The 25,444-nt window shown below is 40.0% G+C and overlaps 1 protein-coding gene across 2 annotated transcripts in view; it reads left to right on the top strand.

Annotated features, from left to right (window-relative positions):
- FHOD3 (formin homology 2 domain containing 3) overlaps positions 1 to 25,444 on the top strand; it is a 614,532-nt gene that overhangs the window by 522,690 nt on the left and 66,398 nt on the right. For both annotated transcript variants that reach the window (XM_077810937.1, XM_077810936.1), the window contains 3 exons: positions 5,283 to 6,169; positions 13,047 to 13,205; positions 24,642 to 24,824. In XM_077810937.1, coding sequence (XP_077667063.1) covers positions 5,283 to 6,169; positions 13,047 to 13,205; positions 24,642 to 24,824 — 1,229 coding nt within the window. The remainder of the gene's footprint in view (positions 1 to 5,282; positions 6,170 to 13,046; positions 13,206 to 24,641; positions 24,825 to 25,444) is intronic.

The raw sequence follows: 25,444 nt of genomic DNA, 5'->3' as shown, positions 1-25,444 counted from the left end.
TTAAAGGATGTCACCGCCTGCACACCTACCCTATGCGTCAGCTTGCTAGGGGAGGAGTTGTGCCATCTAGAATTCTCTCTTGGGAGGTCCAACTCCACGTGGCCAGCAGCCCATGCCAGTGACTAAATGGCAGATTGTGGCCCCTAGTAATTTGATTCTTATACAATTGTTTGCTCTTGAATTAATAGCTGTAATATAATTAACATGGCCTCTAAATCTTATTGAGGCACTGCAGTGGGGCCCACTGTTCTAAGTGAAACATTTTAGATCTTAAAATAAATTATCGTAATACATGAAGTATCTAATCACTCTTTGCTGATGAAATAGGAATTATTTGAAATCATAGAGATCATGTCTTGGTGGTTATATTGCCAGCCTTTGGACATTCACATTTTTTTCCATAGATTCCGGGGCCAGAAGGGACCACTGTGATCATCTAGTCTGACCTCGTGTGTAACACAGGCCATAGAGCTTCCCCCAAATAGTTCTTTTTGAACTAGTGAATTTTTTTTTTAAAATGCAGTATTGATTTTAAAATTGCCTGTGGAGGCAAACCCCATCTCTTTTTTACAGGAATATGTTACTAAAACTTAACAGGTTCACTATTGTTCACTATTTAAGGGTCATCAACTTTTCTTCAGTGCGCAGAACTCTCCTTGATGTCACTGGTCAAGGCTTGTATATGGCTCCATGAATACCACTATGCCCTTGAAGAAGATGGATAGATAAATATCTGTGTAAAAATATAAACCTGAAAGATGAGTTGAGGATTTAGTCCCAACAAACTTATCTCTTTGAGACAGCAGTTCCACCTGAAAAGGGCACAGTCAGTTTCAAGGACAGTTTTATCATAAATTTGGATCCCTTGCCTTCAGGTCAGCAGAGGTTGTGTTATAGTGCAGATAATGAAAAGTAGCCTCTAGGAATGGAGGCATTGTTTACACCTGCAGTGCTGTTGCTTAGTGGGTTGTGAGGGGACCAGCATAGGAAATAAACCATAAAAGTGAAAGTGAGCTCATGCTCACTCTTTATCTTCCACTCTCCCCCTTTCTCCACCAATGGAAGGTGGCTAGAGCCTCTGTTTTAGAGTAGATGATGAAAGGCTTTGAACACATAGGGGATGGAGACTGTCCTCTGCTTCCTCCTCTTCACACAGGCAAGATGTTGCTAACCGTCAGTATTACAGATTACTCAGCTGGTGTTCAGCAAAAACTGTACTGGTTATGAAACAGACTATGGCTCTCATCACACTGTGGCATATTCCAAATGTTAAACGAGGAGCGAATGGGTTACAAACATTTTTCACACTCAGCACATTTTAGTTCTGGCTGTTTCCAACATGATGAACTTTAACTTCTTGTCACACTGAATCCATTTGTCATACGCTTCTGCATTACTATTTTGGTGTTATACTATAACTTAATGAAATGCCAGCTTTTAAAAGTTCATAAGCTTTAGCAGTATAGTAAAGATTTGTTGGTTGAGAGACCTAATGTGTTGTGAATTACTAAAGTTTGCAATTTAGTTGGTAAGGGAGCAAATGCAGAACTAGAAATCATGCAGAGTACTCGGTCTGCATGGATTATTTTTGCATTCCTAGGGTTTTGTGCTTTCTCAGACAGTTCTCAGATTCCAGGAAAGGAGCTGTCATTCATGGATTACATTGCTGTGGCTGCCCAGACACAGCAGGGGCAAGGAAATGAAGTGTTTGGTTTTGGGCTCCTCCTTCCTTATCATCAAACATACTGCTCTATGCTTCTTCCAACCCTTCTCATCCTAGGTAGCACTGCAACACAGTAGCCAGATGAAGTAGTGTGCATGAAGGGGATGCATGCCGGGGGGGGGGGGGAGGGGGAGGCGCGGGAGGAGAATCTACAGGAGTAGCAACAGCAGGAGGCTTTACAGAGATAATCTTGTTTGGCTAGTGAAGAATGAGGTAGATCTTGGGAGACTAAAATGGGAATGCAAACTCTGTTGGAGAATTTTGAGTGAGCAGTATTGGAAAGAAATCAAATCTAGGGAGACACAGAAGGTGAGAATCTAGAGGGGGGCCAAATCTTGTGGCATGTATACAGTGGAGTCTGGGAAATCTTGGACAGTTCTGAAGTCTTTAGGCAGTTGAATCTGGTTGAGAATTGGTCTTTGTGAAATCTATAGTGAAGGGGAAGAGGAGAGTCTGGAGGAGATCAGAAAAATCTAGTAGCAAATCTTCGAGAGAGAAGAGGTGAGGGAGCAATCCTGTAGATGGGATGTTGAGGGAAAGGGATGAGTGAAGGGCGTCACAGCTCAGGGCAACTGCACCTGTATTCCTCCCTCTGTGGTCCCTTGAGGATACCCACTCTAGACTCCCAGCTGCATCTCTCTCCCGCCTAAACAGGCTGCACAGTTCCCTGTCTACACTGTGGTAATCCCCAGTAAACCAGACTGCTTAAATAGGCCAGCATCTGCACTTTGCTTTTTCTCCACGGGCTTATGAACAGCTTAATTGCCAGCAGTTATAAGTTACAGCACAGCCCTTTACGAGCAAGCACATTTATTCTTAAGGTAAAAGCATTACAGAGAAAACATATAAAAACAATAAAAGTTCCTATATGCATTCTAATAGCTTACCATAGTTTACCCATCAGTCTTATGTGGCCTCAGTAGGCCAAAGTCCTTCCAACCCTCCCCAGGAATGATTGGGGCTCAACTTGGACAGAAGTCCCGTCTCTTTGCTGGATCAGGAAGAAAGTCTTCAGTCATTTTAAAATCAGGCTTTTTATCCACAAAATCCTTTCCTTGTCTGGTGGCCTCTGGGGAATCCAGTTTGAACTAGTATATGTAAGCCTCTCCATCTGGTGGTAGCTCTCTGGAGAAGTTACAACCTGAGTGAATTTGCCTAATTTCCTCCCACTGTTCTTAGTTCCTGGAAGAGTTGTGGTCACCCTCCCGCAGGGAATTACATACAGTCCCTGGCCCACAATGATATATACACTTAATACACTAAGATCTCCCAAAGATATGGCAGGAAATTGCCATATCTGTCACAAATGGGAAAATGAGGCAAGGAAGAGATTGAGTGTTCAGGAAAGTAAAAAGTGAAGAAAGATGGACTGCCTGCATCCTGGGCAAAAATCATTTGCTATAAGCTGCATCTTTCTTAATGTTGGGTTCAGCTTCAAATGTGGCTAAGAGCTAGTATGGATGGGGCCATAAACTATTCAACATTAGAAACCCAGGTTGGAATTCCCAGGTTGGAAGTCTGCTCCCTGATGCACAGTGAATTTTTAAACCCATTTTAATTTAATTTAATTTAATTTTAACAAATGATTCAGCTAGACCGGTTTGGGTCTCTTGCCCATAGTGTTGATGTGGCCACTGAACTTGCCAAGGAAGATATTTTCCAGAGCAGATGGAAGGGGCTTAAGGTTATAGAAATAAAATAAGTCAACTGATAAAGACATTAAATTTAAAGTGCTAACATAAAAATCCTGACAAAGAAAAAGACAGTAGAGTAAAAGGAGAAACAAAAATAAATAAGAAACTCAAGAGAACATGCAACCACATAACTAATACATACATATATATACACACACACACACACACACACACACACCAGGAAAGAGAGGAGAAGGAAGGCAGTAATCAAAAATAAACTAAAATTTAATTTTAAAAGTTAGATTAGAAAAAATATATTGATTAAATGTGTAAGGAAGAGAAAGAAAGAATCAAAAACAGAATCATGGTAAGTATTGAACTATTTTCATAATCCATTTTTAATTGCAAAATATACTGAAGGTGGAATAAGGCCGGTCTCATTTAATACCCTTTGAAAAAAGATCTCACATATTTTGGACATACTTTCTACATTGTGTCCCACACTGGTTGGTGAAGATGTTAAGAGGTATTCAACGTCAGGAAAAAATGCATCCTACAATCTACTTTGATCATTTATTTTGATGGTTTTATTGTTGTTTGGTTTTAATTATTTATGATGTTTCATGCACTAGTTAATTTTTCAACTTCTATACACCAGTATACAATATGTATGATTTTATCTTGCTGAGAGGTGGGCAGAGGCCACTATATTTCAATTTGATTGTGGTTTAAATGCAGGTCAGTAATTATGGTCAGCCGATAAAATTTTCAAAAACACCCAAAGGACTTGGGAGCCTAAGTGCATTAATCATTTTTGAAAATGTGACTTAGGCTCCTAAGTTATTTAGGTACTTTTGAAAATTTTACTCTGTGTGCACAATTCACTCTGCAGAGACCCCAGAGGTCACCCTGGTGAATATGGCCAAAGCACCAAGGAGTTGTGCTAAGCGCAGCCAGAGTTTCAAGCTGCCCTCCCCTGGCCAGGGGTGGTTGCGGTGGAGGAGGATGGGGTGGGTGGGTATACAAACTTTGTTGGCCTCAGGCTGGAAAAGCAACAGTCTTTCTTAAAGTAACACCTCTTTCCAGCCATGTTAAGAATACCACAGGAGCAGCCCTTCTGACAATGTTTTAATCCTCCCACTTCTGATCCTAGCTCGGAGCAGAAAGTGCAGAGACACTGGAAGTGGGGACAAGTGCCATCCAGTCTTGTTGGCCTTTGGACTGATGGACTGTCAAAGAATTTAACAATTTAGGTATCCAGTAAAATAACGTGGGCCAGATCTCCTCAGTGAGCAATTACCAACATGTAACCAATTATTTTTTCTATATAAAATTTAAAGAGCAGCTCAAAGAAGCAGTTTGGTCTCTGTCCTTAGAGTCACCGAGTACCTCCTGAGATGTTCCGAGCACCTTCAGCTCCCACTGCCTGAATGGCTGCTATGCACTTCTCAGAGAAACACTCACCAACTTGCAGAATCCGGCTGTAGATCTGTGCTATTGCTTACATATCATTTCCAAATATTCCCTGAAACTTTGGACTTGTCTGCCTGAATATTTAGTTCACAGCAACATGTGGTTTCAATCTACCCTGCACTAATCTGCTGTGCATTGTCAGTCTGTGTAGACTCTGTTGCTGCACACGAAAAGTTCCCTAGTGCACTATGAACTGCTGCTGTTTGAAGGTGGTGTAGATCAAAGCACACTACTAAACCGTTAGTGCACATTGGCAGTGTCCCTATGGACAGTCAGCGTGAGATAGATTCACAGCCCAGCTTGCTGCATATTCAGTCTTCTTATAGACAGGCCCTTTATCCGGTTTCATACTATAATTGCACATGTATCACCAAAGATATTTCCAATGCCATTTTTAGGATTCCTGACACCCTGTGCTTTTCCATTCATTGTTTGTGCGTGTGTGATTACAGGTACATGGTCAAAGACTATTCAAGATGCTGGTGTGAATGAGCAGTGCAGCAACATTCTCAACAACAAACGGTTTATGCTGGATATGTTGTATGCCCATAACAAGAAGCCCAAGGATGAAGAGGAGAAAGAGCTGGAGGAGAAGGAGGAAGAAAAGAAGGAGACGGAGGAAAGTGATCAGTCAATCACCAGCCTAGCCAGTAGGATCTCTATCCTGCAGGCCAGCAAGCAGGCCAAAGATGAAAGTGTCAAAAAGATGGAGATTGGAAATCTGGACAACCAAGGCAGTGTGAAAGCCTTTGCAGAAAAATTCAACAATGTTGAGTTGGCCAAGGGGACAGTATTGCCTGAGGGTGAGCTCGATGAAAAGGTCCCTGAGAAAACACCAGCAGAGCCCAAGAAGGAATCTGATTACATTTGGGATCAGCTCATGGCTAATCCTAGAGAACTTAAAATCAAAGACATGGATTTTACAGACTTGGGGGATGAGGATGATGTAGATGTGTTGGACGTTGATATGGGTCCTGGGGACTCCCTAATTCCCCCTCCCCCACCTCCACCTTCCTTTTTGGGTTTGCCTCCTCCACCACCTCCCCTTCTGTTTGGATGTCCACCTCCACCCTCTGGTAATTTATTGGCTCCTCCTCCACTGTTCAGCACTCCTCAGGGTTTAGGGTCACCCCAGGTTTCTAGGGGTCAGCCAGCATTCATGAAGAAGAAGAAAACCATCCGTCTGTTTTGGAACGAGGTACGGCCATTTGAGTGGCAGTGTAAAAATAACAAACGCTGTAAAGAATTCCTGTGGTCGAAACTGGAACCCATTAAGGTGGACACTTCCAAACTGGAGCACCTCTTTGAATCTAAATCCAAGGAACTGCCGGTCACAAAGGTATTTCTAATGTTTTGTTTAGTTTTTATTAAATTTGAGTTTGTTTTTAGATTAATGTAGATGATATTTATGCTTATAGAGTTTAAAAAACAATAGAAATTAACAAAGATGTTTTATATATGTTCTATATTTGTGCACATAAGTTAAGTATTCTACAAAGACAGACAGACACTCCATGAGCTGACAATAAGAGCTGAGCCCCAAACAATATACATGCCTAGCCATATGCCATATTGCTCTTGTGAATCATATTTCTATTCCACTTTTTGTATTTCACTTCAGCTGGAGAGTATTGTAGCATTGTGGTATTGTAGCGTTGTAAACTTCATAGCCAGAATTTTCAAACATAGGTTTGTCTGCATGGGGGTATCCAGGAACATTAATCCAAATTAATTAAAGTTATGAATGTGAAGTGGATTAGTTAAACCATATTGAGTCCCTGTGTGGGTGCTGTTGTTCAGAATTAAAGTGGCCTTAATTTAGTTTGGCTTAATTCACTTACAAAGTGAATTAAACTATCCTAAATTAAGGCCACTGTAAAATGATGTCCCCATGGATACCAAAGTGCATCATGTATTAAGGAAAGGTAATTCAGATCTGTGTATCTGGCTACTTTTCCCTTGCTAGTGAAATTTAAAGCTTTATCATTAGGCATGTATGGAGATGAGGCAAAACAGGGCTTGTTATAATTGGACACTACATGAAATCATTGTAATATATTCTCATAACATATATCCTGTAATATATCTTCATACTATTTTCATAATCATTTTAGGAATTATTCCTGAAAGGATCATAACGTTAAAGTGTGGTTCTGCTTTGAAATGTGTAAATAGTCTTGTGGTTCCATGTTAATTGTCTCGCGATGATTTCCGTTTCAAGCGTATAAAGATTTCTTGTCTAAAGAACTTTTTGTCATATTGCCAAGCCCTGCAAATATAACCTGGGTTCTCTTCTTTTCATGCATACATTTTTTTGCCACTTTGCACAGAAATATTTTTCACCCTTAACTTTGAGAACTTTACTATCCAAATTTCATTATGAAAATATGAAATTTTCATGAGAGAAAATCTTGATTTGCTAAGACTTCTGTGTTTCATAGGAACATTATCATAAAATTAAATCTTTAAGGCTGGTAACAGAACCATTTAATGCTGAACTCTTATGACGTATCTTGTAGTTGAATTTAATGGAGATTTAAAGTTAGCCTTTAAACGTTATTAGCTAGAACCCTTGCTGTTCATGACTATTGTTTTTGATTTGTTAATGTAAATACAGTAATTGGTATCAGACAAACAATGTTCTTTTCCAGTTATAGTACTAATAAAAGATACACCGTAAGGCCACATATAAGAAAATCACTCATTGCCAATATATCTGTTGTACATATGCCTAAGTTCTCACATTAGTACAAGTTTTATAACAATTCTGAAAAACCACATAGTACCATGATCATTTTACTTTTCCATAATTGGTACAAATTAAGTATCCACGTGTTCAAAAACAAACAATCCAGAAGACTAGATGGCTCAAGGTGTTGGAAATTAGATTTCTAGTCCTTCATTTCTAGGTCACTGGTTCAAATCCAGTTGAAATTGTTATAAATGGCAGTTTGACAATCTATATTGGTGTTCTTGGTCAAGCAGACACATCACAGTTGACTAACTCAGCTGGTAGGCCAAGGATTGAATGGATCTGAAATCTTGCACTGTTTTCTCACTCCCAGAGACTGTTCCTCCGGGCCAGTGTTGAGAGACGTTGTATCAGGGCAGGGAAGCTTGCCCTACCTTGCTGTTGCTTTTGGGTATAAGCAGAAGACTTCTGTTTCCAAGGCTATCACCTTGTACCTTCAATAAAGACTGAGTTCCACACCAAAAAAAGAAAAAAAATTGTAATCAAAAGTCCTCCTGACTAATTTGTAAGGTGACTTTGAACCCTGAGCTATATCTGAGAGTGTAATCATTTCAGCCAAAATAATCAGAATTACAGATGTGTCATACTGGTTATGTATTGGTAATGTGGACAATGTAGCTGCAGTTTATAAAATGTTTACACAGCAAACAGTAGGTCTACAAATACATCAATTACATAGATTGCACAGCTGTTATAATTTTAAATTGAATTATCTCTAACACAAGAATAGCTCAGTGATTTTCATTGCATATAGAACTGAAATGTATTTCATACAGATTTTAAAAATAATTTAATTTCATACAGATTTTAAATCCAATCAATGATTAATTCAGGGCATGTTGAGCTTAATTTCACTCCCTCTGCTTTCTCCACTGTTGGTAAAATTGCGGCATATTACTCCTCCTACTCTCCTTCGTTGTAAATATAAATCTATCATAGAAGGCTCATTCTGAGTGTGGACTGGAGCAGAAGGAATGAGAATGTCATCTAGGAGCCACAAAACAAATCATTCCTTGAACTGAATGTAGAGTTACAGCATATTTCCACTTCCACAGAGTTTGTTGTATACTTCATAATGTCAATATTTTGATGAACTGGTCTGCCTTACTTTTACCCTTTTACATTTATCATAAATTATGATAAAAGTTTAGATTATTTTAATCAATCAATTAATTTTTCCAAATCGTTAACCAGGTATTTTCCCAAACTCTCGTCACTCATCTCCGCCCTAAACGCACTTTCTTCCCTGTCCTCCATGTGCTGCTAGGTGCTTTGGTGCAGCATCTACTCTTTGGCTGGCAAGATGAATCAGCAGGTTTCTTAGAAACCGGTGTAGCCTTGAGTTTTGAATAGTGATTTAGATGATGACTTTTCTCTTCGAGGTTAGTCTCGGAGACTTAGTCTCCAAGAGAATAGTGGTCATTTAAATCACTCTTCAGAATTCAAGGCTGCACTGATGTCAAAGAAACCTGCTGACTCATCTTCCCAGCCAAGGAGCAGATGCTGTGCCAAAGCATCTAGCAGTACATGGAGGGCAGGGACTTCTCTGCATGAGAGATTACAAGTTTAACTTCCATTATGTCCCTTCAGTAGTACAAGATTGGAATTTCATTATCATTGCACAGAAGATTGTATGGATTTTTTAAGACTTACTGTTTTAGTGGGCAAACTTTGGATAAGCCTGGTAAAGTGTTGATGTATAGCCAAACTTTTGAAACCTTCTTGTCTCTTTCTCTATAACCCAACATCTTTCCTTCTACTCAGCTAGACCCTTTTCCTTTCCCATTTTCATCCAGACTATTGTAATGTCTTTGATATGAATCCCAGTCATGTTTTGTGTTAGTGCCCTTACTTTCTACTCTTCCTCTGAGTATAATGAGTCCTCTTGGGCTCTGCCTGATCTCTTGGGCTGCATCTTGTGACCTCTGCTGTCTGTGAGCCTGATCCAGCTCCCACTGAAGTTGGTGGCAAGTGTCCTATGAATTTCAATGGGCATTGGCTCAGGCCTTATCTAACCATCCCACCTGATGGTGGTCTTGGCTCTTAAACCCCAGTCTTCTGTGTGTCCAGTCCAAGATCTGTCCTATTTCCCATCTTCTCCTTCTGACAAATCTAAGTTGGGAGGAGTGAGGGCCTCTCTTTGTTCGTACTAGCAGTTGTCTTCAAATCGCAAATACCCTGTGTCTTCTGTGAGTCACAAGTATCACCGATTATTGACTCCAGGAAGCCTGGATCATGTAATGAAGAACAAGAAATAGCCCAGCAAAGATTTTCAGACTTCTGAGACACCCCCCGGGTTAGGGGGAATATCATCAACCTGTTGAGGGCAGGTAGAGCAGATCCTAGATCAAGTAGAAGTAATTAAAGAGACATAACTGAGTCTGTAAAAAAATAATAATAATAATACATGCACGCACACATGCACATGTCCTCCCCCCCTCAGGTTTGCTTTGGCTATTGTGCTCAAATTAGCCCAGCTCTTGCTTTTTCCAGACCAGTTTGTCCATTTCCAGTGAGAACACATCCCATTGTGCTAACTCCTAGTGTCCAATCTGGTCTACTGCACAATAATATAAGAGGTGCTACAAGTTCAGTTGGTTCTTCTGAAAACAGAATACAGAGTAATGAATAAAAGGTCAACCAGTTAGATTTCAACACAGTAGATGTAGTCAGTTGCTCGTCAGATGAATTGTTCAGAAAACTGAGAGAGAGACTAAAATTAAGATCAGAAGAGAGGATGAGGTATGGATTTTTTGGCTCCATCTTACCAGATATGTTCCTTGATACAGCTGCAACCAATTTTACTCCTGTTTCTAATCCTTAACTATGATTTCCACAAAACACAGCTATAAACAGCCACTTCCTGATGCTGGCTCACAATAAGTTTTTCATTAAACACAATAGACTACAACAAAATAAAATAAAATATACCTCAGATAGATGAATGTAACATGTGGAGACATTTGTGATTTCTGGCAGAAAACTGGTAACATAACAGAGAAAACTACTGCATGATTATACGAATCACAGCATCCTCCACAGCAGACAGTTTATTTGTGGGACTAGAGGGCTGTGACAGCTTGTTAGCAGGCATAAAGAGCGAGATCAGATTTCCTCACTGAGCAAGTCTGAAGATTTCTTCCCTTCTGACACTGCCAAACCAGGCAGGTATATTGGCAAGGTGGTTCAAGGTATTTATTTTTCTGGCAGAGAGATGAAAACAAATGCACCTTTGCTGTGTTAAATTATGTTATCATGCAACCCTGCTGCTGTCTGCAGTGCATAGTTTAGAAATTATGTTTTTGCTGGCTTGTTTCCTATTGAATAGGGCTGAATTTACTGTTCCTGGGGCCTGAGAAACCGATAGGGAGTAAAGACAAAGGAATATATTCTCATCTGCGTGCTTAAGGATATCCCTTGTATATGCATAACTTCAGTGAATGCTGAGGGAAATTACACATGTGGGGTGGGATTTCCAAAGGAGTGTAAGGGAGTTTGAGCTCCAAATCCCATTCAGTTCCTTTTGAAATCCCAATCCATCCTTGTTAATCAAGATAGAAATAGATGGGGTGCTCTAATTGCTTTCTCACAATCGGACGACAATGCAACATCCTCCATATAACTGACACAGAGTCAGGTGTCTCAAATTGTCTTGCCAGTTTAAATGCTGCTCGTGCAGGGATTACTTTTGGGGAAGAAGCTGTTTTTGTCTTCATGTTAGATAATATATAAATAAATACTTGCTTGCAAGGCTATTGGAAAAATCATATTAAATTTCACTTCTTTGGTAATACCCATAATAAATAATTATGTACAGTGAAATACAAGTTAGAAAGTAGCTGTTTACAAAAGGGTTAGTATGACTGAGACCCAGTGACCTTAGGAGGAAAGTGATCTTAGGTGAAACACAGCTATATTTTTATACTCAGTTAGTAACTCAGTTAGTAACTATCTGGTTCCTCGTTCCCCCTTTGATCCAAAAGGGAAGTAATCTGCCACAGTTTTATATCATGCACAGATTACTTCCTGTTCCTCACAGGCACAGCTGTGTGAGCTGACATGTTGGTGGGTGGAGCTAAAGCTTAAAGTTAAGTACATGCTTAAGTGCTTTTGCTGAATAGGGGCTTCAGACTTTAACTCAAACCCATAAATTTGATCCTGATATGGCTCTGAACAGCATCTTCCCACCCCATACTGTATGCTAGCAAAGAAGGAAGAAAAGAAAGAAACATGCTTACAAAGTCCAGTGTGTAATAGAGTCCTACATCATATGCCGTATTCAATTACGTCCTTGGCTTTCCAAAAAAGGCACCTTTCAATGCAGTGTGATGAGAAAATAAAAGATATGTTGCCTAAATGAAAACCATATTGAAAATTTTATAATTCCCCTATACATGTTTTGCAAATCAGTTTACTTAGTTGGCTAGGCATTTTTGTCATTGTTGTGTGTGGAGAATGTGTTTTACATTTTTATAAAAAAATTAATACTTGACTGAGGTCTGTAAAAATATATTGCTATTGACATTTTTCACTTTCATTATTATCTGTATTGTCATTATTATCTAACACACTTCACCGGATGATCTCAAAGCCTTTGGTACATATTAAGGACTAGCTTATATCTGGCCCTACATGGAAGTGCAAAGGAGATAAGAGAGCAAAAGTAGGTCCGCACCTGCACAGGGATCAGCCACAGTACTCTGACCACAATCGGTGGGATGGTGTTATTGCTTCACCAGCCACAGGACAGAAAGCAGTTCAGGCAGGACACATCCTGCACCTCCAAAAAGGAGGTGTTGGAGCTCCTTTTGAGAGCAATCACGGAACCATATTCTACCTTTGTTTTCCAACGTAATAGAGCCATTCTGAATCAAGCCACGCACATTCTGTGAGATAGGTAAGTATTACTGTCTCCCTTTTACAAATAGGTCAACTGAGGTAAAGGTTAAGTTACATATCCAAGTCACATAGCCAGTCAGGAACAGAACCCAGGAGCCCTGCTTTCCAGTTCCCTGCTCTAATCACTAGTACACACTTCTGCTGAGCATTCCTGCAAAGTCTAGTGACATTCTGGTGACATTTAATTTCTGTCAGCTGGTGACAGCTATCACTTTATACTGGCAATATAAAACTTTCTTTAAAAATTTGGAATCCCATCTCAAATTTCTGTACTCCCAAGCCTTGTAGCTAAAAGTACATAATATAGTTATCTTGTATAGTTATAAGACTAATTTCTGCCTTCTAGTTTAAACTCTGACAACCCCCATTGACTTCAGTGGGGATGCACGGGTGTAAACGACAGAAGAATTTACCCTGTGTTTTGCTTATAGATGCACTAGTTTTTATTGTCTGTGTTGCTACTATCATAAAAGTTCAAGTCATTGAAGATCGATGTAAATTTTTGCTTTGTATTATCAAAGAATTGTATCAACGTTAATTTTCTTCTCTTTACCTGTTTACCAAGAAAACTGCTGCAGATGGAAAGAGACAAGAGATCATTGTGTTGGACTCAAAACGAAGCAATGCTATTAATATTGGATTGACAGTGTTACCCCCGCCAAGAACCATCAAGACTGCTATTTTGAACTTTGATGAATATGCCTTAAACAAGGAGGGAATAGAGGTAAGAAGGGATAGTCCAATATGGTCAGCGTTAAACTGTGAGCATATAATTTTGCCCAAGTATTATATGTACTGTAGTTCATCTCTGTGTAAGGAAAAAATCTCTGTGTCTTATTTTCATCGTTGCGGGTTGACATTAGTTATATGTATCTGCGGGTTCAGCATTCAATCCTGCATCTTTATTACTCAAAGACTGATTTTTTAAAAAACTTAAGTCCCTAAAGTTTGGCTTCTAAAAACATGTTTAGGATTTTCAGATGTGCTCTGAGTACTCCAAACTCCAGTTGGTGTCCTGTGGAAACTGCAGGTGCTCTGCCTCTTTGAACATCAGGCTGTTTATTAAGTGTCAAAGTATGGATTTCTGTGCTTAACTTTTAAGAAAATTTGAATCTAAATTCCTATTGAGATTTTCAGTGGTAGCGCTCACATATCTTTCTTTGTGTATTTCACATTTTTAAGTCATTAAAAATCTTAAATCAAGTTCATCATACATATATATTAAATGTTGAACACTTGCACACCCAGATATCTACAAGGGTAAATTCACAGTTCCTAGAACTGTTGGAAACTGTACAAGGTTTAATAAAGTTCATGTCTGGTTTGCTATTGCAGTTGTTCTAGATTGTATATCAAATGGAAAACAAATGCAATGACTGGTTGTCTTCAGAATAGCATCTCTGTGTTACTGTTGTTTGAAGTAAGCCAGTTGGTAAAAAGATTACAGATGATGTAATTTTTACCATTACATGTTTGACTTTTCAGGTCTCCTTACCGAGATCCAAGATGAGCTCTGTTTGTTATTCTTTTATCAAAACATTGTTCCTTTATGAAGTCTAAAAAGAAACTGCTGCTACTGTTTTTTAACATTGCTTTTTTAAATTTATTTTAAATGTTTTTATTAAACCTATACCAGTTACAGAGTAATCTGCATGCTTGAAGACCTGGTCTAAAATCTCGATCAATACCTGACTGAATATGTCATTTGCAGATCATCTTCCAATATTTCAGTTGTATGTTTTTCTTTTGCCCTCACCCTCCTCCCCATATTTAGTTAAGAAGGAAAAGTCAAAAGAAAGATAATATGGAAACAGAGCTGCGGACAGTTAAATGCAAAAAAGAATAAAACCTATTATGTTTTAACTTAATGTGAGGGCCTGATCATCCTCTGGTGGAATACAAGTACTTCCCAGTGACACATTTACTTGCATCCCATAGTACGTTGCTCATCTTCTGCAGGTGAATAATAGGGCCTTTAGTATTTATTTAATTAGGAGTCCTGGGAGAGACCCTGATTAAAAAGCAGGGAAGGGACTGAAAAGCTCTCCAGGCAGGGAGACACCCTGAGTCACCAGGGAGGTGACTAGGTTCACATACCAGCCCAAGGCAAGGGTTGGACAAACCCATTGTAACAGTTGTCAAGCCCCACAAGGGGGCAGCAGGCTGACCCAAAGACTGGCCATGGAAGAGCCCCAGAGAGGGCAGAAGGCTTTTGTTTCTCACAGCTTTTTGTGAATTTTAGTTGGGAACCCAGAAGGAGTGGACTAAAGACAGTGACCTGGCTGGAGGGCCAAGTCATCAAGCAGACACACCACTACAGTGCCAGAGGGACCGTTGGCAGGGGATGCTACCCTGGAGAGAGAGCAGCTACGCCATGCCTGGCCACAAGGGGATGACTAGGAGTAAGCAACTACAGTGCTACTGAAAGTACTAAGTAAGTTGACAAAGGTCACATAAGCAGCAATAGAACCCAGATCTCTTGAATCTCAGTCCAGTGAATTAACTTCAAGTCCATTCTCCTTCTTCCATTAGAGCCCTTCTGTTTACATCAGTCTGGGAAAGGGAAACAGTGCCAAATGAGTGGGCCAATGGGGTTATAGTGAAGATACCAAAGAAAGGAACTCTCAGTGATTGTAGTAACTGGCGTGGTATCACACTTTTATCTGTGCCAAGCAAAGTATTGTGTAACATCATAGTCCAGCATATATCAGAGGCAGTTGATAGTGTTCTCAGAAAAGAGCAAGCCGGTTTTCGGAAAGAGCGTGGATGCACAGACCAGATCTTCACTCTACGAAACATAATAGAACAGGGCTTAGAATGGCAACGGCAACTCTGCATAAACTCCATAGACTTTGAGAAGGCTTTTGACAGCATTCACAGGACCAGGCTATGGCGCATTCTGTGGGCATATGGAATTCCTTTCCATTTAATCATCATCAGAAGCTTCTATTTCAATTTTACATGCACTGTTGATCACAGTGAGCTCAGTTTTGAAGTCAAAACAGGAGTACATCAGGGGTGTGCCATGTCTGCAATCCTCTTCAACATGGCCATCGACTGGGTAATGTGGCATACAACAGAAGACATGCCAAGAGGCATTAAATGGACACTCTTCTCATCGCTTGAAGACCTGAACTTCGCAGATGATGTTGTCCTCCCATCACATACCCAACACCATATACAAGAAAAAACAACTCAACTCAACGCATTCAGCCAGCAAATTGGACTGAAAATCAATTGCAATAAGACAGATATCATGACCTTTAATATTGCCTCACCATCACCAGTACAGGGAGAGGATTATGGTCTCACCAATGTAGAAACATTCACATACTTGGGCAGCAGCAGCAGCCAGGATGGTAGAACAAGCCAGGACATCCGGAACAAAATCAGTAAAGCCAGGAACACCTTCAGGAGCTTAAATACAGTCTCAAAATCATCAAAACCAAACTCAAGATTTATCAGAGCTGCGTACTTTCAACACTACTTTATAGTGCAGAATGCTGGGGAATGAGAAAGTATGACATGTCCATACTGTCTTCATTCCATACAACCTGCCTCAGAAAAATCCTCCATATTCTTTGGCCCAGAACAATCTCAAACAAAGATCTGTTGACACAGTGTAGCCAAGAGGATCTGAGCACCATCATTGCCAGGAGGTGTTGGAGATGGATTGGCCATGTGCTTCAGATGGAAATGGATTCCATCACCAGAGTAGCAATAAGATGGACACCTGAAGGCAAGTGAAAACGAGGACTCTTGAAAACAACATGGCAAAGAGCTGTGGAAGCTGAGCTGAAAATCCTGGGGCACAGTTAGGGAACCATTGAAAGACTTTCCAGAAACAGACAAGAGTGGAGGAGCTTCATCACTGCCCTAAATGCCAGAGGCATAATAGGAACATGATGATGATGATTAGAGACCTGTCTCATTGACTACACTACACACCACATAATTTACAATGAATGAGACAGAAATTCTGTGCACAACAGTTTCCTTCACAGCGGTGCATATCACAACTGCAGTGAACGAAGCAAATCAGTTCTCTCCATAATGCTGTTTTGTTCCTAGCCAAGCTATATCTTGAATGAGGTAGGGCTCATGTGGGGCGGAAACAGTTTAAGATCATTTAATAACAGATCCTATTGTAATGATTACTCAGGCTAAGGCAGAGCTAAATTTGCGCAAATCACCTTCACATTATAATTTCCTGAGTTCTGAGTGTTTCACTTTGCAATCTTACCATTCTTGTGACATAAATTTGGGGATTTTTAATAGAATTTCCTACATTTTTAAATAAGAAAATATAGAAATTCCACCATTCAACTTTTTGTTAAATAGCTGTAGATTGCTCTATGCTGTGGTATTCATGCAATCCATGTGGCCTCCTTCCATACACAACTTTCCAGATTATTCAGAAGAAGACAGGATTCCTTTGGACACTTTTGCCTACTTCCTTACTTTGTATTATACACACTCATATGTTGTATGGAAGGAAGAATCTTGTCTCCTCTGCTTTTCACCTTCATTAATTGTAGATAAAAACACTGCACAGCCTACAAATTTTCTCAATCAACACACTCCTGTTCAAGCCCCATAGAGTACTGACTGACCATTAAGAGACTGCAAACTCCAGTCATGCACAAAATACAATTGTTAAAATCATATAATATTGACAAATGATAGTCAACTTTCACCGGCATTCTGAAAAGTCCATTTGCAATTTAGGGACTCTCTCCCTGCCAGATTTCAAGTGTTTACCATCTGTCCCTGCTGTGCTAGAGCTGTTCATAAAAAAAGTTGCCAACAAAACTTTTTAAGGGATAAAATATATTTCCCCCCCCCCGCTATCTTTGTTCTTTTGCTCCCACGTCTGCCAGATTCTGAAAGAAAGTTGAAGATTGTATAAGTAATGGAAAATAAGCCTTTAAAATGAAATAAGTCTAACATCTTAATACAGACATTGCTATATTCTCTACCTATAATATTACAAGTTACTGACTTTTGTGTTAATTTGCTAGACTGTAATGGAGGCTGCTCACTCAGATTGCCAGTGAAAATGTCAACTCTGCACTGGTAATCAGAGTTCCAGCCACCATCTTCTCTCTCATTTTTGTTGGGTGCAGAAATAGTCGTATGTTCATATCAAAATTTGTACCAGTTATCAGTGTGTCAACACTCTCTGTATTTCTGCATGGCAAATTTGAGCCTGCTTTCTCATTGCTTTGGTTTTCTGCTTATCCGTGCCATGCAAAATTTGGAAAAATAAGCCCTTACTGTTGTAGCAAACTGAACAGCTGCCAAAGAATCAGGGAGTACAATTTGTATGTAAGAATTTTAGCTTTCTCCATTTGCCTATGGACTGTTCATGTAAGGAAGCTACTGCTAAAATTCTCTGGAAAGTTTCACAAAAGAACAAGGATTGAGAACCTCATGCCCCCTGTAGTCCTGTAAGCCCGGTAAACAGACTGGCATGACATAAGGGGATCTCCAAAGCCCCACATCCAGAGAATTCCTCCAGCAGAGATAATGTGATAGGCTGCCTTCTAAGGACTCCTCACAAGCCCCGAGCTAGGGTTGTGCTAGGGGCAGGGTAGGAGAGGTATGTTGGGGTGGGGAACTTGGGATGCATAATGCAACTCTGCAGCCTATAGAGCAGCCCAAGGAGGTAACTGTGACTTAGGCTGTGTACACTTTGCCAGGGTCCTCTCGAGCCCCAAGAGCCGCCCAGGATTATTCTCCTCCCCCGGCATTGTGAGGGCTATGCTGCACCTCTAAGGGCTTGTCTTCACAGCCGAGTTTGCTCAACGTATAACTGGAGTGCTATCCCTAAACCAGCTCCATCCACACACAATAATCACTAGTTCAAAAACTCAACTGCTGCTGATGCTTGAGGTAGTAATGCAGTGGGGATATAGTTACAGGCTACAGACTCAGGTTAGCACAACTCTTCCAGTGCTGATTCAGTCACTCTGCGCTGCTAATCCAATCACTGTGTGCAGCTCCAGTGTTGCTTCACAGTGTGGCCACCCTACTCATCTGTGCTGCAATAAAACACCCACGGGTGGCCCATGTCAGCTGACTCAAGCTTGTGGGGCTCAGGCTGGGCGGCTGAAAAATTGCAGTGTAGACGATCAGGCTCGGCTGGAGCCCGAGGGTCCCAGAGCTATTTTTAGCAGTGTAGTGTCTGCTGCTTCCCCACTGCTGAAATCTTCCCCATTCACAGGGAAAGGCTTCCTCAGCAGGGAGCTGCCAGAGACTTTCTCCACTGCCTTCCCCTCACCAGAGCCTAGGGGGACCAGACAGCAAGTGTGAAAAATCGGGACAGGGGGTGGGGGGTAATAGGAGCCTATACAAGAAAAAGACCCAAAAATCGGGACTGTCCCTATAAAATCGGGACTTCTGGTCACCCTACCACAGCCTTTCACTGCTGCAAGTAGCTAAAAACCACAGTATGGACACAGCCTGCCTTTCACTGTGATCTGTGACTACATGTAGCCTACACGCTTTAAGAAAGGCTTCAACACCATAGTATATGCAAACTGAGAGTCGTCATTTTGCAGGTCCCATAGAATAGGCTGCTGGGGGAGCTGTGGGTCTGTCATGCTTTTAAAGTGATAGTGCATAAGAAACTGTCAAAATCTTGTTTTGGGGCATTCTTCTATTTCCTTTGTCGTCCTGGGCTCCCATAATGAAGACATAATTTTAGCATCAGAAGGGTCTTTTATTGATGTTCTGGATGTAGGTGTAGCCCACAGGACTAATATATTCCGAGGGCTGAGCTGAAATCAGATATACGTGGGAGCCATTAAAAACCTTCTGAGGGTGGCATTATATAAATCAGAAGAGTTGGCAGATTTGTGTAAAATATGACCATGAAAAACCTTTTTGGATTATTAACAGCCAGAATCAAAATCAAAAGGCAAAAATTAAGTTTGTCCTCAAGCTTTACATTGCCAGATAAAAACAAATCTTGCTATCCCTGTAACTTTTTACTCAAAGTGCATAATGGAGATAGGCAGAAAAAGGAGTGGCTGTATGGCGTGTACTTTGAAGCCCATGAGCTTGGAGTAGTTAGTTACTGAGAATTGTAAAGAAGAGAGACAAAGAGGCATTGCTTGGTTTTAAGCAAGCAGATGTATTAAATTTAGTATGCAGAGGATTAACTGGTAGGGCCATGCTTTCACAGGAGGGCCCAACAGGTGCTCCTGCAAAAATGCACCCTTTTCCAATGAACCCACATAAAATGGTGAGTCATCTTTCAGTTGCCACATTGGTTGTGCTTTCTTTTGAAAGTCTGGCACTCAATATGTCTAATCAAGTTTGGACTACAGGACTTGCAGAGCAAGGTGCTATTTATTCACTGTGAGTGAGAGTGGCAGTCTTGGCTCTTTATGAGATAATCAGTGTAAAGTCTACTCTGTGTGATCTTAACAGATTCATCTGAAGGACAAATCGAAAAAAAAAAGTCAACCACAACACTTATTGGTACTCATCCTCAATGAAGGCAATCAATGAGTCTGCTTGTAAAGTGCTACTTCTTATGAGTAAGAGAAACAGAATCAGACCCAAATTGTACACCTAAGGAGGCTTGCATTGTGCATGTAAGCATGACTAATTTAACTGAGTCAAAAGTGGACTGACGGGGTTGAGGTGGGCTGCTGTGCCCTTTATGTAATACAGGAGGATAGTGTATGTATCTAAGGTTTTAGAAAATAATGTATGGTGTTATACTGTATAAGTTATATAGTGATCGTTTTAGCCTTCTTCAGGTTAAAATTATTTGAAATTAAAGACTGAGAGGAAATATTTTTTCAAAAGCGCCTATGTCCCATTTTCAAAAACAACTAAATCCTGTCTTCAGAAGTGACTTGGGTACATAGGAGCCTAGCTTTAAATTTAAATTTACATTTAAATTCAATGAATAGTTGAAGAAGAAACCCAGTTTGAATGAAGCAAGGCTGGTAATCAGTTACTGATTTCTAGCTATCACTAGCATTATGAAGTATTTTGGATACAGTTCCTTCTCTTTGAAATTGGATGTGTTTTTGAGAATCCAAAACAAATATAATAAATTCAGGTGGTCATAGTCAGTAAATGTAGAGTTCTGGACTTTTTTTTCCAGATTATGTAAACCGTTGATCTGCATGGTTAACAGCTGTCTGAAAGGCATGAGACCCTGTGAAATAGTGGGTGAAATGTCAGAAAGTATGTATTTGACTATACGATTCCTAGATTCAAGAAGGGACTTAGTACTTTGTGAAGCATTCTCCTTAGAAACTTCGGAAATCAGACTTGGAATGACTAAACCTAGAAGAGTAATGGTTTTATAATATGTCTTTCCCCCCATTCTCCCCTCCCCGCAGAGTTCCAGCAATTGACAGTTTCCAAAAAAGGAACTTTGGGGGGTATTTTAAGCTCAAATACTAAAATAATCAGTATCATGATCTCATATGAATCAGGTGGCCAAAAACAATCTTTGTATCCATAAAAATACTACTTTACTGGACAGATTTTTCTCTGGAATCACGCACTCTGGGCCAAACAATTACAGGGGTATGTATGGGCATGGAATCTGTAGTTTATACAAGACTGTGACACCCTACCAGCAAGAAATATATGAGCCTAGACTGTTTATGGGGTTTGGTAAGCTTTTCCTTGCTCTCTACCCAAAGTGGGCCTTATTGGGTATTATGAGATAATGAGTAAGTTCAAAGGTGATGTATGTGGTGGAAACAAAGAGGTTGTGAGTTATGATGATGTGCCAGTAACCTTCTGTCCTACTGTGTTTTTATACAGTTTTTCTAAATGATGTGTAAAAAATAATAATAATAAACTGGCAGATGGTAGACTCATCAATCTTCCACACTGAATGAATGGTTTAAATTAGTCATAGAGTGGAAAACAAAAATAAGAACATTTTATTGCTTTTTCAGGAAGGCACAGAGAAGGTCATAATCAGCAGGACAAAAATGACTCTTAGAGTGGATTAAAAGTGTTGTGAAAAGCCTGTTGTTATGGCTTCGGTTCCACCTTGAGTGCAACTAGTGTGAGATCAGCCAGTTAGTCAGCAGCAGTTCTGCTTATATCAGGGCAGTAATTCGATGGCAGGGATGATCCTTGCACTACAAATAAGGCTTTTTGGATTTGCTTTTCCTTTGCACATACCACATGAAGCAGCTCAGCAGCAGAGCAGAGTAGCAGTGCTTGGACTGAATGCTCTTTGTCAGCTCCATCTGGCCTGCTGTGTTTATACAAAGCTCAGGGACCAGGCGAGTCCCTTTGGAAATACAGCTGACTGTTTCATTGCTCTGGTTAAAATGCCCTAAGGCTGCTGAAAAATCCCTACAGTGAGGATGCTTTACCATCAAAAAAAGAAAGATTGTAGGATCCTTGCGTATCTGTCAAAAGCCTGGAGCCCTAGTTATTTGCAGGGGGTAATTGAGGGCATTGCAACTGCCAAAGTGTTTCCCCTTCTGAGACCAGAATGTATCAAAAGTATTTTTACATCAATCATGTCTCCTAAATTGGCCATGTATGAATGTTAAAATAATCCCAGATGCAAACTATCCTGGCTCCTCCATTCAGCCTCACAAAGTCACTGAAATTTAAGTCATCTTTTAAAAAGAAAGAGAGGACTAGGTGCTGGAGGGCCTCATTCTTCCTGGGGAGTTACTGTGAAGTTTTCCTGATGCCCCAGTCAGGATTTTTATCTCATCTGTCCATATCTATCTGTCTAATCTGTCCCTCCTTTTGTCTGATCTCTTTGAGTGTTTATAAAGTGCCCATTGCAGTAACATCTAAATACTGAACTCAGTATAGAGAGGTCTGAGAGGTGCCCTGGAGCAGTCAGTTCAGTTCTCAAATCTGCTCTAGATATGATCTAGGCAACTGATGTAAGCATGTAAAACTGATTACAGATAGATCATAAAAACAAATCAAGAAACCATACTGATTTCAGTAAATGAAGGCTCTCTGTTAAATGCATGCAACAGTAATTTCAAGCCATTTTCAGGATATGGGTCAGGAAAACACAGATACTGCTTAGAATTCAAAAGTGAGGAGTTGGATTCAATTTGTATTTTACATTGTCATCATATAAATTTCAGGACAAAAGTTGCATGCCCTTATTTATCATCTTGATCATTGCCTTGAATATTACATCCTCTTCCATCCCCCTGAGGCTGATTATTTAGATTGTAAACTCTCTGGTGCAGGGACTGTCTCTTGTATTGCAGTATATACACAATGTAGTAATAACTGGGGGGAAGAGGGGCAAAGAAATTTAATTCTACATTATCCCTCTTCTGTTCCAAGTGAATGAATAGACTAAATGATTCCACTCCCTGTTTGAAATTAGTACAGACTTTACACTTCCCATCTGCATATCCCAGGTGAAAACCAGACTGTCTTGTTATTGTGTAGTATAAGAACAAAGAGACACTTTGTTAAATTGAAAGGTAACATAATATGTTCAAAGCCAACAGGTAGAAATGCTTCTTCATATGGAATACACTGCCGTAGGAAGATGGTCATCAGGACAAGTACTGTGGCTGGATTTGAATTGATAAAATATTTTGATTGATCAAAGGTCATTCTTCACCTGATGGGGTCGGCAGGGAATTCCTCACTCCCCATACCCAGATGCAACATTGAGCAATGAGCTAGATGTATCAGTGGGGGAGGGAGCAGGTGCCTCTGAAGCATCAGGCATTGGCCGTTGCTGGAACAAGATACTAGATTGAATGGATCAGTGGTGTAATCTGGTTTGGCAGATCCTGTGTTTCTTTGACTTTTTCGCCTCTCCAGAATTGATTCTGCCATTACAAAGGGCTACAGAAAAAGCCTAACGTTCTTTCCAATGAGTGAACATAGGTCTTGTTGAAAACCTACCACATCGCCTTTAATGAGGCAGTGTTCAGCAGGGCAGAGGTCCTGGCTTATTTGATGTGTTTATGTTGTTTTCTTTTCTTTTTCATTTTAAAAACGCATTTAGTTGCTTAAAAGCAAAATCTTATTTCCAAGAGCAACCCTGGAGAACAAGCAGCTGGGAAGTTGCCACATGCAAACAAGCACATAAAAGCCACAAATTAAAAGGAAAATGTAAATTTCTGAACCAATACTGATAACAGCAGCAAATTAGCATATTGATATCCTCTTTCATCGATACTATAAGCCTGTCAGATGAATGGAAAAGCAGGCCCCATGTTGTGCAGTGCATACTTTGAATTAAAACTTTACCAATTGTTCCTTTTTGAGTAACTGTCTTAAATACAGGTGGTATTTCTAGGGCTGACCTATTCATGCTGAAATAGTGTTGTCAGATTATGTGACAAGTAAACATATGGGGTTGGAGTAGAGAGGGATAATAGCTCTTCCAACATCACACATTTTATATAGTTGAGCTACCCACCCAGCTATCACCCTAAAATGGTTTGCCATCTGGGTACCTTCATTCCTACCTACAGAAATGCAAATGCAAATGCAAATGCTGCCATTTAGAAACATTTTTTAACAACGTACCATAAAAATCCTATCTTCACCTTTACCTAGGTTTTGGTTATTTTGTTGTTCTAAGTTCTCAGATGTTTAAGGCCACAAGGGACCATTAGATCATCTAGTCTAACCTCATGTATAACATAAGCCAGAGAATTTCACCCAGTTTCCCCTGCATTGAGCCCAGTAATTTCCAGTTTACTAAAGAATATCTTCCAGAAAGGTATCCAGTCTTGATCTGAAGATACCAGGAGATAAACTTGCATTTTTAGTTTGTTCTGTGGCTAATCACTCTCATTCCATAAAAATAAAAGAAACAATAAGGACTTCTAATTACAATCATAGACCTATTCAAGATTCCCTTGTTATGGTTTAGGTGTCCTGTGCAGTGGTTTTGTGTTACACATAATCGGAGCACAATTCTGCTCTCACTTACAGCTGTTTGAGTCAGGAATCCCATTACCACAAAGTAAACCAGTGTCAAGCCTTCAGTATGATTCTTAATTGTTTGAACGGACACCTGTCTGAAAAAAAATGGGTTTCCAAATATATGTTGTATAAATTTGCTTCTTTGCCTCCCCCTTCCTTCCATGAAAAAAAGAGGTTTGAAATCATTGCTCTTGTACATCTGATTAAAAATAATTTCTCTTGTCTTTCTTTCTAGAAAATTTTAACTATGATTCCTACGGAGGAAGAAAAACAGAAGATCCAGGAGGCCCAGATGGCAAACCCTGACATCCCACTGGGGAGTGCAGAGCAGTTCCTTCTCACTCTTTCCTCCATCAGTGAGCTCTCCGCTAGACTCCAGCTTTGGGCTTTCAAAATGGATTATGAGCTAGTGGAAAAGGTAAACTTCTTCTGACTGGCAGCAGGCAATTTCAAGTCCTTGTTTCAGCTTGTTCAGTCTTTATTATTACATGGCTGGCTATGTTGTGTGTATGGTGAATGGATTGTTTTTAGCTTTTGTTTTGGTGACCAACAGGAGATGGGGTGGAAGAAGTGGGAACATTTTAGCTCTTTTTTACAAAAAAAAGTAAGGGTTATGTCTTCCTTCCTCTAATTAGGCAATAATGATTTAGGAACAAGGAATTTCCTGGGGATGAGGGCCCAATCCTTACATACTTCTTACCCAGATATTATTCGGCAAAACACTTGTTGAAATCAGTGGAAGTTTTGCCTATGTAAAGACTTAGTATATCAAAATCTGGCTTATTGTGACCAGTGGAGCGAACTAATCACTATATTAATTCATTAGCTAATTTATAAGATCCCTGGGATCCCTCAAAGTTGTTATTGCTATTGTAAACTCTTGAAAGTGTGTGGGGAGAAAAATTAAGATTATCTCTCAGATGTTTTTCTAATTTTGCTCATTAACAGAATTACTTGTATGCAGGCACAACATTGCTGCACTTGTTGATGTGCACTATTCAGTCAAAGAGCCATAGAAGTATTTTGTGAATTGTTTGT

The sequence above is a fragment of the Eretmochelys imbricata genome, chromosome 2 (assembly GCF_965152235.1).
Source record: "Eretmochelys imbricata isolate rEreImb1 chromosome 2, rEreImb1.hap1, whole genome shotgun sequence".
Lineage (NCBI taxonomy): Eukaryota > Metazoa > Chordata > Testudines > Cheloniidae > Eretmochelys > Eretmochelys imbricata.
This window is presented reverse-complemented; position numbering and strand designations above follow the sequence as displayed.